At 47.9% G+C, this 11,801-nt stretch overlaps 1 protein-coding gene across 2 annotated transcripts in view; it reads right to left on the minus strand.

Moving 5' to 3' along the window:
• Positions 1-11,018, minus strand: part of LOC108034828 (ankyrin-3) — a 70,546-nt gene extending 59,528 nt beyond the window's left edge. The window contains exons 1-6 of one of the 2 annotated variants that reach the window (XM_050886459.1): positions 10,287-11,018; positions 2,995-3,096; positions 2,483-2,935; positions 1,642-2,406; positions 1,316-1,519; positions 37-964 (exon numbers count right to left, since the gene is read on the minus strand). In XM_050886459.1, the coding sequence (XP_050742416.1) occupies positions 37-964; positions 1,316-1,519; positions 1,642-2,406; positions 2,483-2,935; positions 2,995-3,096; positions 10,287-10,766 (2,932 nt within the window). In that variant the 5' untranslated portion in view covers positions 10,767-11,018. Of the gene's footprint in view, positions 1-36; positions 965-1,315; positions 1,520-1,641; positions 2,407-2,482; positions 2,936-2,994; positions 3,097-5,793; positions 6,321-10,286 lie in introns of those variants that run through there. The other variant, XM_044095216.2, reaches the window with a different exon arrangement.
• Between the last annotated feature and the right edge of the window lie 783 nt (positions 11,019-11,801).

Genomic DNA, 11,801 nt, shown 5'->3' on the forward strand with positions numbered 1-11,801 from the left:
GGTTAGGGTTAAAGTGGATCATTGGGGAATACGTACCGCCCTCTTCCTCGGAGTCGGACATGAAAGACTCGTGCATGGCCTCGGGAGCCACCACGCGGTACTTCTCCTCGGCTTGGGCGGGGGCAGCGGCTGCCTCGTCCTCCTTGGTGATGGTCTTCAACGAGTCCAGGACACTGATGTAGCCCAGCTTGCGGGCAATGTGCAAGGGCGTCTGTCCGTTGACCGTCTGGGCATTGGCATTGGCCTTGTGCTCCAGGAGGAGGTTGACAATATGGCAATGGCCCTGCTGGGCGGTCTGATGCAGAGGAGTGTATCCAATCGAGGTGGCCGCATCCACATTGGCGCCATTCTGCAGCAGGAAACGCACCATGTTGGCCTGTCCAAAGTGAGAGGCGACATGCAGGGGAGTATAGCCCGCCTTGGTGGCCATGTCGATGTTGGCTCCGTTCTTCTCCAGAATCTCGGCCACATTCACATTATCCTCCTGGGCACACAGGTGCATTGGTGTCAGGCCATTCTTGGCCGGGTGATTGACGGCGGCCTTGTGCTCGATCAGCAGATTGGAGATCTCGGCATGACCCTCCTGGCTGCTCAAGTGCAGCGGGGTGAAGCCGGCCTTGCTCTCGGCATTGGCCAATGCGCCATACTCCAGCAGGGTAGTGGCTATATCCATCTGGTTCTTCCGGGCCGCAATGTGGAGCGGAGTGTGTCCATTCTTGGCCGTGGCATGTGGACTGGCTCCCTTCTCCAGGAGCAACAGGGCGACCGCCTGGTTGTTATAGTGGCAAGCCACATGCAATGGAGTCACTCCATTCTTGCCCTGCGCATCCACATCCGCCTCCTTCTGGAGCAGCAACTGGGCCACCTTTATGTGTCCATACTTGGCTGTCAAATGGAGCGGCGTGAATCCCTTCTTGGTGGCGGAGTCCAAGGCGGCGCCGTTCTCAATCAGCACAGCGGCCACCTGCAGAAAGTTACAGAGAAGTCACATAAATAAGATTACCAGGTAATCTCACTGCAATACGTGCCGAAAATCAAATTACCAAAATTTCTCACAAAAAATCATAATACCAAAATACTTAATAAAAAAGAAGAGTTGCAACATTTATTCGAAAACAAAACGCCAAAAAGAGACAACAACACAAGAGTCAAAGAAACAACCCATAATAATAATACCGATACAAGTACAAAACCAAGAGGCTGTGTGAAAAACTTAAAATCAAATGAAAAACTCCCGATGGCGTATCCAAAAAAGCTGCATCAGGTAAACGGTGTCGATGTGGTCGGTGATCTTTTTCGCAATCAGGTCTTTTACCTCATCCTGGCCCTCCTTGGCGGCGATGTGCAATGCAGTGTACAGATCCTTGGTGGTGGCGTCCACCTGGGCGCCGTGTTGCAGGAGGAGCATCACGATGTCCACGTTTCCCAGCCGCGAGGCGATGTGCAGCGGCGTCTGCTGTTCCCGGGCACGGGCGTCCACCTGGGCGCCATTGCGCAGCAGGATGCGAATGATGTCGGTCTGCAATGGGTCAGGCGGAGAAGCAAAGAGCGTTACTTATCTATCTACAGATGTGGGGTTTCTTAACTTTAACTTGGTAATATATTTCGGTATGATGTTTATCATCATCATCCCCGACCCACCTGGTTGGCCCTGGCGGCCAAGTGCAGTGGAGTCTCACCGCGCACAGTGGGCACATCGGGACTGGCGTCGTGCTGCAGCAGATAGATGACGATGTTCATGCAGCCCATGAAGGCGGCCACATGGAGCGGAGTGAGCCCACTCTCCGTGGTGGCACTGATGCTGGCCCCATGTCGCAGCAGCAGCTCCACCACCTTCAAGCGGTTCTTCTTGCAGGCAATGTGCAACGGGGTGAACCCGTTCAAGGCCCTGGCATTGGCATCAGCATTCCGGTCAAGAAGGAGCTTAGCCACCCGCACGTGACCACAGTGGGCGGCCACATGGAGGGCGGTGAGATAGTCCACGGTCACCTCGTCGACGGGAGCACGATGGTACAAGAGGATGCGGGCGGCATCCACGTGCTCGCCCTGGGCGGCCATATGGAGGGGTGCCAAGCCGTTCTTGGTCTTGGCAGAAATGGGAGCTCCCCTCTCGAGCAGCATGTCCACCACTTGCTCGTGTCCCGAGCGAGCGGCACAGTGGAGCGGGGTGAGTCCGTCCCGGGTCTTGGCCTCGATGTTGCCACCCTTCTCCAGGAGCAGCGATACCATGTTGGTCTTGCCCCACTTGGCGGCCACGTGGAGCGGACTGATGTTGTGCTTGGCCGAGTAGTTGACGTCAGCGCCCTTCTGGATGAGCAAGTTGGCGATGTTCTGGTTCCCATAGTGCGAGGCAATGTGGAGGGGAGTGAACCCAGACTTGGAAGTCACGTCCGGGTTGTGGTCGTTCTGAAGGGAGAGGAGAGAATAAAGTGAGTAGTTAAAATCTTTTGGAAGGGATTGTTAAATCTTGCTGTGTACTTACATCTAGCAGCAGGGTGGCTGCCTTGACGTCGTCCTTTTTGGCGGCAATGTGCAGCGCTGGAAGCCTGACCTTTCCCCGGGTGTCGCTCTCGAGGAGCACGGCGACCACCTTGTCGTGACCCTGCTGCATGGCCACCGCCAGCGGGGTGAAACCATCCTCGGTGGCCAGACTCTGGTTGGCCCCGTTGGACAAGAGGAGACGCACCACCGCATCGTGGTTCTCCTGGGCGGCCATGTAGAGAGGCGTGAATCCATTCTGGGATTGCACGTTCACCGAGGCATTGTGCTCCAGCAGAAGCTTCACCACCTCCTCCTGACCAGCCAACGAGGCGATGTGGAGGGCGGTGTTGCCCTTCTTGGTGGCACTGTCCACAATCGCCCCCCGACGAAGGAGTTCCGAGACGACGTGGATGTGGCCATCCTTGGAGGCCAGGTGCAGGGCATTTAAGCCATTCTAAGGGGAATTCATTGAGTTAGTAATCTATTTTTGAGTAAGATATTATGTAAACTCACCGCATTACTGGTGTTGATGTCAATGTTGTTCTTCAAATGCTCGAGCACTCGCTCCAGATTTCCAGCGCGAGCGGCACGCAGGAAGGAGGTGTTTCCATCGCCCTAAAAAAATAAGAACGAAATTACCAGTTAATATAGTGTCGTTAAAAATGAATAATAAGAATAAGAAGTTTATTTAAGTTCCACTCAGCTTCTTTTACAAATGAATTTTAACAGGAAATAAAAAAAAAATCGATATAATTTTTTTTTAACTTTTAATGTAAAACGCGTATATATACATTCGATTTCTCAATGTCATATTAATGTTTGTCATTGAGTTTAGGACAAATTCTCAATGTCATGTTACCTTTTGTTGTGGAGTTTAATGGCTTTGTCGGAATCATTTAGTTTGCCAATATCATGTTTTATCTGTCTGAAATATTTTATTTAGAGGCAAAGTTTGACTTAATGTTTTTGTCCTGCAAAACAAAACTTACAAAGAAAAGTTCCCTTACTTTTCTTTTGGCAGACGAAATGAACACCACATTGAGAAAATGAATAGGTGTTCTTCAACTATCTAACTTCAGTCTTAACATGACATTGAGAAATCAGCCCCAGTTTATTGGATAAACTGTAATTAGTAAGTACCATACAGCTAGGTGGTTTTCGAAAATGCAAGACAGACCTCAAGGCTATAAATAATCTCTTTGGACTGTAATTTCCTTTGTGTTGGCATAGATATCGAATGAGGCAAAGGTCAACCAGGAGTAATTGCCTGTCGGCTAATCAACAGCAGTGCAATATATCTTTGCCACGTTGCCCGGAAACTTAACATCTACTTTTCAGTTAGTTGCGTGTCTGTTGCGTATCCATCACCTGCCTTGGGGGTGGCAATAAAAGGGGGACTCGGAGTTTTATAGATCGTTGCTAGGTTGCGCAACTCGAAGTTTGGTGTCCCGTCAGGGAGAACAATGGTAACATATTGCTTTTATGCACCTGCTCGTTGCCTCAAGTTCAATCCACGATGCGGCGGTCAAGGCGAGGGGTCAACACTCGCTTTTCCGGCCCTGGGCGCAGGTGTACGGGTACAATTCGGTCTAATGGCCAACGCCCACCCACCGAAGCGAAAAACCAACCACCCACCAACTCAGCGGAGCTCAGCTGTCGATGGTGGTATTGTTTATGTTTTTCTTCCCCCATTTCTCTCCAGGATTTTCGATATCGAAAATGACGTCATGTCGCCGCGTTTTCAAACTGCAACTGGAAGTCGGCAAATCGGAAAATTTCGCACTGGAAGTGAGCGAAAAGTCGCTGGAGAGTGACCGCAGCTCAGACACCCGGCAGACCCGCTTCCTGGGCGCTAAGTCCCCTTCATATCCGCCCAATCCAATGCACTGCCCACGCATTCAACCAACCACCCACCCACCAATCCACCCACCGCCCTGTGGCAAACAAGGAAGTGTGTGAAGCATAGACACAGGCGGCTCAAAAGGAAAAACTCATTTCACATGCCCTGGGCATACACACGAATTCAAAAGAACTTGTTTGCCCCGTCTACTTCCTGAACTCTGTTTGCTCGGCTGCACAGGGAAAATATATCACCAGGAATGGTGGGTTCTTCTATTTCCTAGCTTATGAATGGTATAATTAGTAACTGAGATGAATGAGATATAAAAAGTGCACTTTAAACGTTTATAAGTAATTTCTCATTGTTCATACCAAGGATATCATTGGGAAATCTTAAAATCATAAGAAGAACTACTTTAAAAAGCTGGTGTTTTTATAAAATTTATAATTTAATTATGAAGTTGTAAATAAATATTAAATAATCAGACTAAAGAAAAGTATGATATTCTATTTTGATAGCTAACTAATTTTTCCTTATAAGAATTTAAATCTTTTATTAAAGCAAAGTAAAAGTCCCTTTATATTATAATTTTATCCCTTAACTCGAATGACGTTATTATAATTTCTTGTTTATAATCTCGACACTCTTTTCTCTGCCTGTAGGGCGAGGTGATTCCCAGACGTGTTCCCAAAGTTCAAAGGTTCTTGGGCTCGGCCTCGCTCCCTCTCTCCGTTTTCGTCATTGTATAACTAACGAGGGGCAAATTGGGTGCTCGACCAAAGGAGTTTCGCCTTGAAGTGGCTTTGCTCTGAACTTGTGTGGCCAACTTGGGGCTTAAAAGCCAATCGAAGTCCGAGTGGCTGTGCTTAGCAGGAGCAACAAACAATCTCTTAATGCAGCACCAGCTCGCTGTGGGATGAAAAAGTGAGTCATGGAATATGGATTTTTCCCCATCTTGGCACCAGTGTCGCATGTCATCATTAGGTTTAACCTAAATCTCGATTACCTTACACTGCCTGCCAACAATACACGCACGCACCACACCCAGTTGCGATTAAAGAGGACAGTGGTGTAGGTGGTGGAGATGGTGGTGCCAGTGGTTACTGGGAGCCACCACCTGGCCCCAGTTGCCGTTGGTTAGTACATCAATTATTTTTAGACCATTGTTCGGGCTTAAATCAGAATCGCCCATAAACTGGGGTATTTTAGTGGAGTGAAAAATCAATAAACTTTGTTGCCACGAAAGAAGGGTTACTACCCTGAAAAGCATAGTGCTATCTCTTGCAACTCCCTGGTGAAAACCTCTTTTTACCAGATTTTTCCCCATTTTCGTTGCACTTTTTCAGCCAGACAACGAAAAATCGATAATCCGCAAAATGGACGCCAACATGGCTGCCCCCCAGAATCTCCACAGTGGCCCCGAAAAGTACACCCCACACAGTGTGAAAAGCAAGATGATAATTTCATTTTACCTGGGCTCCATTTTCGGTGACCATTTTTCAACGCTTGCCAATGGGAAAATGTCCGTCTCGAGATTATTTCTTCGATTGATTGGGTGTAGAGAAATTGTGTAAGCGGTGTATGTCGTCACTGCAGATTAGTCATATTTTTCACGGGGCCTGGGACTTTTCTTCGCCGTTGGCTTAAGAGGAAAACTCGCACTACTCGGAGATTTGCTTGCTCGAGACCTTTTCCCGATTTTTCTTCGCTGAATTTTTAATGCACTCCTATCGATTTTTCCTTAGACTTTATGTAAGCTATATGTACACGAGTGCAAGTGGGTGTGTGCGAGAGGGTGTGTTCGTACGGGCGACCGATTCGGCTGTGTGCGTGTCAGTGTCGGTGTATGGGTGTGAATGTCTCTGGGCGTGTGTGTGTGTGTCTGATTGGATTCCTGGCTGCTCTCACACAGTCCCCTCTGAATTCACGGTTTTCGAGGAGCAGTTTTCGTTTTTGCTGCCGTTTTCTTCGATGTTCAACTCCAGACTGGACGCGACAAGTCCTGGCCCGAGTGGTTGAAACTCCAACTGGCAGGACTTCGAAGGACCTGCGCACTCGCCCGTTCCAATTGGAACGACCACCCCCAAAGTTCCGGGGGTAGTTCGCCCCCTGGAACCGGGACTTCGACTGGAAGTGCCAGCGGAAGCCAGAAAAAGAGGCAGGGCCCTGAGTAAGCGAACCATCATGCACGTGCCCTTTGTTATTGTTGACGTTTTATAGACGCCTGCACGTGCTTTAGGGGAAAAGAAACCGTTCAGGGGTCTATTGTGAGGCTGAATGGGGGTTTTTAATTCATTCAAGACGCATTTCAAAGATTTAATGTTTTATTTCTAGCATAGGCATGCATATCCAGCCTTGTTTTAAGGAAATTCGAGAATCTTGGTGCATGACAAACGAAGATTTATGGCCCTTTCTAGTAGAGGAACTGAAGCATGATAATATTATCCCTACGAAAAATCAAAGTTGTTCTAAGGGAGTATTTTCCTTGATACACAAAACCCTTATAAAGCTGCTACAATTTCACAAACTTTTTAATGAAATATTAAAAAACCATTCCACCCTATTTTCCAGACCTCAAAACCTGCTTCGAACAAATTCCAGCCTTAAGGTTGTAAGATAAAACGCAAAAAATTGTCATTTCTTGTAACATGATTTTTGAAAAACATAAATAATATCTACAATAGTATAAGACTTTTTCATTATTAATCCATCCCTATAAGCGCTATTTTGTTCCAGGATTACCCTCAGAAGACTGTCTTACTTGTTTTGCAACCCAATAAGAGCCCCACCAAGCACACCCCGCTTGCCACACAAACATTTATCCGAGTTGCAATTATCCCATGCAGGGAGTAACTATAACAATAACTATCCTAACAAGACCCACATTAATCTTCCCGCACAATGAATCCGAGGCATTAAATTCCACCGACAGTTTCAGTTAGCACATTAGACTAATTAGAACGAACGTGGAAATGGCCCAGTGGTCCTACCCCTAGATAATCTCCTGGCCCGGAACTCTGTTGACCGAGAGTAAATAAAGGCCGGGCCTTTGTGCACACAATCCACAGTTGGTTGACGGCTGACGGCTGATGGGAAGGTTTCCTTCCAGCTGGGGATTATCCCTTGCGCAGACGCACCGCTCCGCTGGATGTTGTTTACTTCCCGTTTCGAACTCGGGTTCGCAATTCGCGCAGTTCGAAAAGCACACCCCTAGACCATCCCCCTTGGGCACCGCATTCAAAGGTCGAAAATCCCAATCGGATGCGTGTGCATTCCCGGTCACGTTGTGCCAAGTAAGGCACTGTCGTTAATTCGGTTTCTTAGGAACAGGAAACCCACCCCTCTGGGAAGGAAGCAGAAGCCCCTGCTGCCGGCCAAATCCACCCCTTCGAGCGGTTGCATAAAATTGCATTTCAAATTGCATCGTGACCGGGACAAATTGTGCAGTAAACGGGGGAATGGGTGTGTGTGAATCACGTTGCAGGTAATTAAATGGGCTAAACGGGGTGGCAAGCCGGCCTGCAAGGTGGCAGCCACATTTTGAATTTACTTAAAGAGAAGCCCTTCATCCCCTGGCCAAACGACCGGCCCTGTTTATTTTGTTTTCACCAGCCGAAACGGCCCTTTCCGCTCGCACTTTAAAGCCAAAAGCCCACCGAGCTTGGTGGCAGGGTGGGCCCAAAATCCAAATGGCATATTCGCATGCTACCAGCCACTCCAGCAATGGTTATACTCTCCCAATGCCTTCGGCTATTGTCATTTGTGTATGGCTCAATTAATAATTCAAAGGGTTCCTCTGCCTTCGTTCACATGCAATTGATAGGTTTTTAATTACATTTTCCTTCCTCGGACTGCTTGGAGCCCAAGGGAACTGTGGCACTAGCTTGGCAATTCAGTTTGGTTCTATGTATTTTCAGGAGAATGAAAAAATCATTTTCAACTGTAATGTTTAACCATCATTAAATTTATTTTTTTATAGATTGTTTGCTATATAATATATGAATTTTTGTATATTTTTAACAAAGTTCTTAGCATAAATTTCAGCAAGCAGAAGGCTATGAAAATAATCCAAGAATATAGGAACAATTCTTGAACACTTCACTCTTTCTCACTTTATTTTAGTTTTTATAAGAAACTCCCAAAAAGTGTATCCCAAAGTCAGGGCTGCGATAAACTTCTTTAAACCTCCCTGCGTTTAAGTTAATATTTGTGTTAGCATCGATGCCGCGGGGGCTTGTCGCCAGCAATATGATATTACAATGACCCCCCGGAGCCCCTTGAAACCCAAAGTGGCAGGAATGTAGTGGGGCAATGCCTTAAGTAAATTACCAGCTAGATGAGCTGATTGCCCATAATTCCGACGACCCCAAAAAACGCAACGCAAATTGAGCACGCCAAAGCCGCCATATCGTGGGAAATTCCTGGGAAATGGGAGCAGAAAATGGAAACATTTTCGCCGTGTTCAGTTCACTGCACCCGAGGGGACGCAAGGTATGGCACACGCACAAAATGATGAAAAATGTAAAAAATTCACCGCACGATTCGCTGGCCAATTTGGCTTTATTTATAGGGCAACCCAAAACACATGCTCGGGGCTCTGTTTTTGCTTTTCGGGGACCGCATTACATAAATTCAAGACCAAGGTGTCGCGGAACTTACGCCCAAACTCTGCAGCGATGGGAAGCGTTTCTTCAGCGTCTCCATTTGCCCAGCTCACCCCCGGTTATTCGAACGTGTCGGGGCCAATAAATTGAAATATATACGCGTATATATCTAAATATTGTCTAGAGGGCCTCGCGCGCGGCAGCCGCACCGAGCGATTTGAGTCGTTTTCTGAATTATTTTCGAATGCGCCTCGCCGAACCAGAGAACCAGGGCCCCCCGAAAACAGATGGCAGTATACAAGAACCGAGAACAGAGACCCCAAGCGCACATCATCGTACTATGCCAAAGTAAAGAGTGCCGCAAAGAGAACGTTTGGCTGAAACATTTAGCCAACTTGGCTATTTATAAAGGCCCAAACGAGCCGAGAAGATTGCGAAAATGAGCTTTTGGCCGTGAGGCGGCCCCAGGACTTCCCTCGTCAGAGGAGCCCCGAGATTTGATGCCTCGGAGACGCCCGGCGCCAGCAGGAGTTGTTAATGCCCCCGCAAGGACAACGGAAGCGCACTGCCGATGACTCACTAGGCATTGGACACAGTCGGTCCAAGGATTACACTTGCGTCATCGCTGGGATGGGATGTGATGAGATGAGTTGGCCCCTGCTTTCACTCCAAGATGTTTCCGCGATGAAGCCCCAAAAAGTTGTGATTCATAGTTGCTTTCAAGGATGATTTCTGTCGGTTTAGCTGGGAAAGTTACTTCTGCGTGAAGATTGGGGATATGCTATGATATCATATGATGTACTATAATATCATTACCCAACTGATTTAGAGGTGACCTCAGGAAAGGGATTTATTATAAATTTCGAAGTTGATAATCTTTCTCCTCTTTACCCTAAATAATAGCACCATCATCCCTTTAACTATTTCGTTTCATTAGGTTTTCCCTAAATTCAATTAACATATATGGAAAATAAATGCCTACTGCTACTTTTGACCTTTAGTTAAAGAGGCTAGCATTTATATCAATTTAGATATGACCTCCAAATGTTCTTTATCGCTTGGACTTTATGAGGATGATAAAAAGGGAATACAAGGCCCCTGAAACACACAAGATAATTGAAGTTTTACGACTTGAGCCTCCTCTAGGACCCTTTGAAACAAAGTGGATGAAAAATATGACAACTTATAGAAGTGACTCTAACTTTAACGACACCAACCCTTTCCCACTCCCCCGGGCCACTAGGTGTGACCTCTAAGTTCGTCCCCTTGGAGTGCTGATCACGTGACTATCTGTACTAAGAGGGTCCAACCCATTTCCCAAAGCCCAATCCAGTGATGTAATCCCCGGGAGGACTACTCACCGCACTCTGGTGTCCAGTGGGGCAGTGCTCGTGCTTGTTGGGATGGTGGTGCTGCTGCTGCGGCTTGTGGTTGCCACCACCGTTGGCTCCGTCGTGGTGGAAGATCTGCTCGTGCTGATGCTGGAAGTACTCGTAGTGGCCCACGTGCTCTGGATGGTGCTCCGTCGGCGGCGAGTGGATCCTCGAGGGCGGGCTGTGGTGCTGGGCCTTGGAGGCGTGGCCGCTGGTGCTGTGGTGCGACTGCTTCTGCGGGTGACCACCTGCTCCTCCATGATGACCACCACTGCTGGTGGTGGTGGTGTGGTGGCCATGTCCATGGCCGTGATGGTGGTTGTGGGTGGGCGGCGAGGGCATGTTGTGACCGCTGTGGGGCAGGTGCGAGGAGTGCTGCACACCCACCTGATGTCCGTGGTGGTGGGGCACATGACCTTGGGACGCCTCCATCAGCGTGGGCTGGATGTGGGTCACAAACTGGGCCATCTTGCCGCAACCTTCAGCTACTGCTCCCTGATTCTTGTTGCTCGTCTGCCTGGCTTGGGCTTAGGTAACACCTATTTAATTTTTCACTTCCTCTACGGGGGGGCTTTAAGGATTTTGAGTGGGGGGTGGCACTTTTATATGTATCCCAGAAGCGGGAGTGGGTAGCACAGGAAACACACACACTATGGCTGGCCTGCGGACGCGATGCGGACGACGGAGGATTTGGGCTCGGAGCGTGGACAACCTTCTCGCAGGAGCAATGTCAAATGACTGACTAGGAGCAGCTACAGCTATCCCAGTTGGGCCTTAGACGCCACACAGGACTCTCCACCCGCCATCGCACCACCGCCCGAACCACTTCGGCTCCCGGTCGGCTTCGTCGTCGTCGTCGTCCTGTCGGCAGAGCTTTAACCGGACCCAGTTTTATGCGCCTGGCTGATAAGAGATGCCCCGCTCCAGCGGCTGATTGCGATTTTGGATGGCTGCGGATGCTGATTTAATGATGCCTCCCTGCCCGGCCACGAAGTGCTCTGTTTTTTATACAAAGTATCTCGCTGTCAACTGTGTCACGGACTCCCAATTCGTTTCGCTGGAGATTCTTTTTCGGCTTGGAGGCGGGGCGGCACTCTGTGTATATCACTCTGTTATTTTTAACGCAGCCAGAGGAACACGGTTCATCTATTTGTGTCGAGCGCGAAAGTATGCCCCAATTTTCAAGGGCCTACAGGTGGCAGGCGGGGCTTTCGACTAGGAGTTATCCTGCGGTTTTGTTGTTGGAAAAGTAAGTGATGATATATTTCTAAATAAAAACAAAGAAGGGAACAGGTTAAATTAAATCTTTTATTATTGAGAATTATTAGAAAAATGTTTATATGGATAACTGAAAGTAAACTCATTTAAAAAACCTGATTTTTAAAATATTTTCAAATATATTTATCTAAAAATATCATGTACCATTATTATTATTAAATTATTCTAATTTATTAATTTTAAAACTATATTTAAATTAACACAAGCGTAGTAATGACTCGAATG

The sequence above is a fragment of the Drosophila biarmipes genome, chromosome 3L (genome assembly GCF_025231255.1).
Source record: "Drosophila biarmipes strain raj3 chromosome 3L, RU_DBia_V1.1, whole genome shotgun sequence".
NCBI lineage: Eukaryota > Metazoa > Arthropoda > Insecta > Diptera > Drosophilidae > Drosophila > Drosophila biarmipes.